This window comes from Rhyacophila brunnea, unplaced genomic scaffold (assembly GCF_057557595.1).
Source record: "Rhyacophila brunnea isolate RB1 unplaced genomic scaffold, BYU_Rbru_1.0 scaffold_4, whole genome shotgun sequence".
Lineage (NCBI taxonomy): Eukaryota > Metazoa > Arthropoda > Insecta > Trichoptera > Rhyacophilidae > Rhyacophila > Rhyacophila brunnea.
The window spans coordinates 45,440,975-45,448,539 of record NW_028233068.1 but is presented as its reverse complement, the minus strand read 5'-3'; the positions used below and the strand labels follow the sequence as shown (position 1 = coordinate 45,448,539).

Sequence of the window (7,565 nt, the reverse complement as noted above, 5' to 3'; positions counted from 1 at the left end):
TTTCTACAATATCTTCTTGTTTTAAATTCCTCAATAAAAGGTTGTTTTAAAATTCTAAGTAATATAATAGTCATAAAAACTAATTACTTATTTAAATAAGAATAGATTTGCTTTATTTTAAGAGAGGTGTATTTTCAAAGTGAACTAATTCCACTTCAACTGTTTATAGTGCTGATGTTGTATTATATTATATTATTGGTATTGGAATAAGTTACTTTTGTAACTAATACCGATTTTTGTTGATTTTTCTACTAGATTGAATGCTATTAGGTTCTTCTATGTACAAAATACTTGTTCAAAATATTCTCCTTTGAATTTTGGCATTCATAACTCATTTTCGCCAATTAGTGGAATAGTTCACTTTGGAAATACACCCATCTTTGATTCTCTAGAACTCAATTTATATTATATAGATTTAAGTTAACATATTATAATATCTACTATTATATTGGCTTAGTAATTCTTAGAACTGACTCAAAATTAACTCAAAACCTCTATAAAATTTTCCTTTTTTTCTATGTTGTGATCTTTCTTTTACATTTAAATATAATATTTTCTATTCAAGAGGTATAAACGTTTAAATAGTTAAAAATTATGACATGATCCGAAAAAACTGCCAAAGATGCAAAATATTATGATTTATAAAATGTCATATCCTTGTAAAGAAAAGTAGTTGTAAAAGTAAAGGTTCTTATACCAATTTAAACGGATTAAATTATAAATGATAAAAAAACATGGTTGTAATATTTTTATATTAAAATAATCAGGTATATACTCATACGCGAATGATATTTACTAATTAATTATTCAGAGAGATAAAGTTGACAGATTTTGAGCCAGTTCTTAGTGAGTAGGTATACAATATTGATTCTATTTTCATTAGATTAGCTAGCGATTTTATAAGTCTCGATTTAATTTAGTAATTATCACGCGCTTCAAATACATATAATAAGTATTTTTAAATTTCACCTTTCACTTCACTTTTTTATAAGTCGAATTATTTCATATTGAACTTAAAATCGCATTCAATTTGAATTGTCCAATGCAACATAGTTTCATTATTCATCGATATTGTTCATACAGTCACAGTTTAACTTCTAATACCACTTCATGGAGACTGAAAAGTGTTCATCGAAATACACTCATTGTTATTTCACTGGATTTTAAAGTTTTTATTTATGCCATTTCATTATTAATGTGATTGTTTGAAAGAGGCACTACGCTTCACAGTCTCATACAATATGAATAAATAACACCTTTTTTGCATCACAATTCTGTTTTAGTCAAAGCTTTTTTTCTTTTTAAATATTTTCGTTATATAAGGATGTCTTAATTTGTTTCATTCTTCAATTCAAGAAGCTCGTATTTGAAAATGTTGTACTTCGTACTTTTTAATAATAATAATTGTGCAAAATTCAACGCCCATAAAATATTATTTTTCGATAAACTGAGAAGAAGTCTGTTAAAAATCTATAGACCCTGAAGAGTTTGACACAATCATTGCTGACCTTTTAATTACCAAATTTAAATAATATGTTAATTATATCTAATGGCTAACTACTCCAAACGCGCCAGTCGCGGTGTCAGCACTAAATGAGTTAAGTAAAATACAATATTAATTATTTTAGAACTTAATCCACTTAACAGTACTTACATATTTCACAGAAGAGATTTATTACAAAATATATTGAATTTTATTAATTGTGAGTTATTAATTTTTAAATCTACTTCATTTGTGCGATGTACGTACAAATTTAATATACACAAGTATTACGTGTTCGATTATGTGTGTTGTAAAAAAATGTTAGTTTTTACAAAAAAACATCGGCATTTATGAATTAACATGCAATGACTGTGACCGAGTCTATATAGGAAAAACACAACTGGCATTCAATATTAGGGTTAATAGAAATATTAGATATACACCTTCATATAAAAATAAAAAAAATCAGAATTTGTAAACTATTTTATAGAAAATGATTATCTTTTAACTAGAAAACTCATCTTCCTAAAAATCATAATATTCTTCCGAAGAAGGTGAATTCCGCACAACACTATTACTCTACAAAACCCCGGTCGATGATAGTATGAAAGTACAACATTTAGGGTTTTTTGCCAAAAAATATGAGCTCCACAATCAATTACATCCGCAGTGTTCCACCACCATTCCCGACAACGTCTCAAGAATGATGTTAAACTCATGATCAAAATGCAGCAGGGAGATGTGACTCATCTTTCGCGGTGTGCAACATGGTCCTCCGTATCCTGCCGGCGCAGCAAGGTGCACGACGTGGGTGTTGGGATACCTCTGCATGAAAGCGTAAGGACACTCCCCCATGCAGAAGCTGGCCTCGTACTTCTTGGGCGCAATGACCCAGTCCCAGCCGAACTCCTCAAAGTTTACAGTCAGCGGGTATTTGCAGCAGCGAGTTTCACGTGAGTCGTCGCTGCAGGTCAGGCCGATTGTTCTTTTGACGCGCACTTTGTCGTTTTCCTCCACGTACAACTCGAGGTACGGAAACTGTAAGAAGAAGAATAGCTATGTTAATAATGTAACTATTTCGCAAAAATTATATTCTAAACCTAATCCAGCCCCATATATTATAATACACGTGCGCAAATATTTGTTTGAAACTTAACACTATCTACACCTGTAAACATTGCTATTAAATTAAACGTTGTCTGGAGTATTGACATGACAGAAATTTGCATAAGTACTTTAATGAACACATTATTCGACGAGACTACTGATAAAACAGCATTTTTTACGCCAAACATGGCCACACTTACTTATTTTTCTGTGCATTTGCATATTTTTTTTTAAAAACAAAAACAGTTTCTTTTAAACAGTTTTAATACAATTTATATTTTTATTAAACCATTTCTTTTATTCAATAAATAATTCACAATATTGTGAGAATGTAACAATTATTGTTAGCAAGTTCAAGTAGACGTTACATAAAATATTTGGCGAGAGCCGGGCGTCGGTTAATACGTAAGGTAATTAATATTCCTTGATATAATACACAAAAACAGATAGTCAATAATAACGCAATTTGATAAGCATTTCAGGTAGGTATGACCTACTAGTTTAAATTATCATAATTATATAGGAGGCGCGTAGCAAAATTGGTTAATGCACAGATTGGCGATAAACCAGTGTTATACGGGTTCAAATCCCGTCGAGTTTCATATTTTTTTCAAATATGACTTTTCTAGTGGGTATCTGAGGTGTTTTAAAACCATAAAAGCTACATTTTGACCTACGCTGAGGATGTGGATCCTTAATAGAAATGATTAGTCCACACCAATATACATCTGCCCGTAAACAAGCATAAATTGAACATACATAAAATATAAAATATATATATTTTTTATCATAAATATGTCACTATATAATGTTAACATTAATTTTACTAATAGTTTTGTAAATGCGTTTAAAAATTAAAAAATCCTAACACCACTGCACATGGATTTATTGAAATATGACTATATTCTAAAACATTATAGCGAGAGGTTTAAAAGAATACTATTTTACGAGTATGTAATAAAAATACTTTATGCAGTCATCAAATGTTTAAAATAAATATAAAGGATAATAAGGCTTGAAAATTATATACATAGATTATCTACAACGTTTAAGGAATGTCCAAGGGTTATGCTGTGAAAATTCCATAAAAGCTCCATTTTGACCTACGCTGAGCGGGTCTAGGACAATTTGGCACCGGACAACTGGACGCCACGGAATTCGAAAATAAATAGACGTTAGGTAGTTATTGGTACATTAAAAAAAATATTCAATATTATTATTTATATTTCAATGACTATATTATGATTTAATAGTTGGTGAGAATGTAAATGTGTAGACGTAAACAATGATTTAATCGTGCATATGTTTAAGTTCCAACGAAAAAAGAGTTTTTTATTTTATATAAAGCCTTAGGGCATGGTAATTCTCAATCCGCGATAAAGAAAACATTATGTTAAGAGTAAAATGAATTCAAACTACTAAGTAGTAGATAGAAACTAATTAAAATACCTCGTCTACACGTGTCTACGATAGTGCGGCGTCCAATTGTCTGGAGGCCAGTCGTCCCATTCCCACGCTGAGCATGTGGGCCGTTAAGAAACCCTACACTACATTATCTATCTACATGTTTCATTAATAAGGTGGATCCTACAATTCGTTAGAAACGTCTCAATATTGTCGACTATTGACTATTAAATGAAATACATATTAATTAAAATAATATAAATCATCACTACTACTTTGGAAGATGCTTCATAAATTTAAAAAAAAATGATCAGGGACGAAATGATTGTCATATTAAAAAAGAGGTGTCGCTATTTATTAAGGTTTATTGACTTTATGCATTTTTTCAGGCAGCATGTCCTAGTAGACTATATTTTCAACGAACAATGGTTCAATGCTTTCATCGATCAATTACAAGTTTTGAATTTTATTTTTCTTACAACAGGTATACTGTGTGTAGGTATAGTAATATTGCCCTCGCTATCTCTTGGTGCGGAGTGCTTATAACGATGAATGTGCGTCAAATTGTGAGTAAAAAAAATAAATGTTATTTAAAAGTACACAAACTGGTGACAGTATTTCCAACTCACCTCTAGTTTGTACCATTTAGCAATACACAGATTTATTATTTTAATGCCATTTTTACTATGATATTATTGCACAACATGTAAACAAAATAATTTTCCTTAGTATTTGTTTAATATACACATACTTTCAATCATAAATATATTTTTTAATTATTAGTCTCAACACTCAATCATTAAAATAAAATAACTTTCGAGGCCTTTTTTGTAACCATGTCTTCCAAATCTAATTTAAATGTCTCTCTGCTTCAATAGACAATTATTACCAGTAAGCTGAATTTTTAATGGAAAGATATTTCCGTTATTAGGTACTAAGTTTAGGTACCTAGCTATTTCTATATATACCTAACGATTCTCCTCGATTTGCCATCCTTCGAATAACTGCCGCCCCCAAGTGGTGGTCAATTTGCCTATCCCCACGGGACGTCACTGGGTATTCAAGTCCTTACACATACCACTAAACGTAGCTTTTATTCTACGCCGTAGAGGTAGAATCGATGTCAGACAAATTGCGGTAATTTAGTAAATAGCCAACTAGATTATAAACTAAAATGAAAATATTTATAACTTGCCTATTGCCAGTTGAGTATTAAATAACCTATACACCGGCAGGCTATATACAATTTGTTAAATTTAATACTTTGAATGATATCATACGAATTGTAGGAGAGGAATTTGAGAAAGAAAAAGATTTTATAAAAATAATGTTTGTACCTCACTAATGGACTCGACTTTTGCTTCGGGGATCGGTATTCGTCTTTTCTCGGAGTCTTGAGCTTTGACGATGAGGCCAAAAGGTTCGCGAGGAAGTGCAAACCACTCCGCGACGGCTCCTGTCAGATTGATCTTCAGCATCGTCCCCTTGATGACGGCAGAGCGAGCGATGGCCGTCCCAAATGTGGCGATGATCGGCGGACTCTCTCCTGACCCAGGGTGTGGTGCTCTACTTACCTGAAGATAACAAAATTAAACGTTTAGGAATAATACATAAATTATAATGTCGAAGTGTTCTTTGTCTTTTATAATACTGGGCATACAGTCAAATTGACAACAGAGCTTCTCCGTGAACTTTTTGGCAAACGTAATTTCAAGAAATTATGATTTTACTTGATGTCATCGTTCACCAGATTTGATGCTCTGTTAGATCTTTTTGTGGGGCTTCTTGAAATAACTAGTATATGTTAAGAAACCTCAAACGATTCAGCAACTTAGGTAGGAACTTCGTGCCGAAATAAGAAACTTTGATCAGAAACTTAACTTAAAGGAATTTGGGTACCTACGCAATATATTATCATTTTTCTATAAATTTATTGTAGTTTCTAAAAATAATAATAATAATTGCAAATGGCATAATATGTGTTTTACATTCAGTAGATTCAGATGGGTCGCCATCCGGGAAATATTCATAAATCGTAAACAAGAAATACGAACATTTAAAATGTTAAGATTACCGTATTCTTAGATAAATTATTATTATGATAAATGATTACTAAATTTAATCTGTAACTCTTTGTCGAAAATACATTTTTTGGAATAACGCGTTTAATACGAGTAACTAATTTGCTAATAATTACTAATAAATATGTTTTTCAATTAACTATTTCTTTTATTTAACGAATAATTCACAAGATTTAAGAATATTCCTTTATAATTATTGAACATACATAATTCTGAAAACACTCATGAGAACATATAGCCAATAGAAATTTTTTTTTTCGAAAAAAGTCAGACACTGCAAAAATGTAGGTACCTAATTATGCATTTTTCCCAATAACAATGTATTGTGACACTGCGATAACTGTAGTGTGAACAAAGCGTACACACAGTTAAAGAACTTTTCAAAGGTTGCACGGATTATAAAACCGAACACCTTATTAAATTTAAATGTGAAAATTAAGGACAAACTAGAAAAAAATAAAAGACAACATCATAAAAGTAAGGACCGTGCTTCAGAAATCTTGCAGTATTAAAAAATAACCGAGCTAATGAATATTACTATAGCAATAAATACATTAAAAAAATATCGTTTTTATTCTTATACTCGGACCCAAGTATTAATGTGGATTATTAAAAAAAACGTAACTTTTACAGTTGAGTTAAATCAATGAGATTTAATTGAAATGCGTATCATGAGTTAGGTACGTCACGTCATAATATCCATCACTATAATATACATGGACGATAGAACCAAACTATAAATAACTTTATTGTACATTTGACCGGAAATGAAAAGCTTTGGTCGTTTGAAATAAAAAAATACATTTACATAATATATATTAATTTGACGAAATTACTACCTGAACATTTATGGTAAGGATTCTATCCGGATCAGCATCTTCGTCATCCCTGTCATCTTTGGGTCCCTTGATCTTGATGTGGAGGTGAGCGTCCGTCACCTTTTTGTCCATGGTCTTCTCTGTAAACCTGTAGTACATGATCTTGTTCCCCTTGTGCCGTTCTCTGCGTTCTGTATTACGCAAAAAATTAAAAAAAAACGGTTAGGTGCAGCTCTTTAATTTTTGAAATAAAAACATTATTCAAATTTACTAATAATTAGCAACTTGGTGAGTATATATTATTTAAAAAAGGGTACTTTAAAGTTAATTGTAAATAATATATTTAATTATTCATACATGAATAATTAATAGTAGTTTTTATTATATATTATATGAATAGGAAAATTTAATTTAAAATTTAAATTTAGAACAAATAGAAACTAGCACTTTTGATATTTTCTCAATCTTATCTAAAGAGTACACATTCAAATTAAAATCACACTATAAAATAATTACAAGATAAAAAGAAATTTTATATACCACGTTTTTAAATTATCTGTTGAATCATATAAACTTAACCATTCTATGTATTAATAAATACTTTTTTTTGTACTTAATAGAAATATTGAATAAATATTATAGAATACTGAAATGTTTTTTTGTACTTGATAG

The 7,565-nt window shown here is 30.3% G+C and overlaps 1 protein-coding gene across 1 annotated transcript; it reads right to left on the bottom strand.

Annotated features, from left to right (window-relative positions):
* Positions 1–515: 515 nt before the first annotated feature.
* LOC147067438 (growth/differentiation factor 8-like) lies at positions 516–7,189 on the bottom strand. Its single transcript, XM_085954412.1, has 3 exons — positions 6,915–7,189; positions 5,332–5,568; positions 516–2,521 (listed from the first exon to the last, which is right to left on the bottom strand). The coding sequence occupies exons 1-3, from the start codon at positions 7,050–7,052 to the stop codon at positions 2,138–2,140; spliced, it is 759 nt and encodes a 252-aa protein (XP_085810538.1). The 5' UTR covers positions 7,053–7,189; the 3' UTR covers positions 516–2,137.
* Between the last annotated feature and the right edge of the window lie 376 nt (positions 7,190–7,565).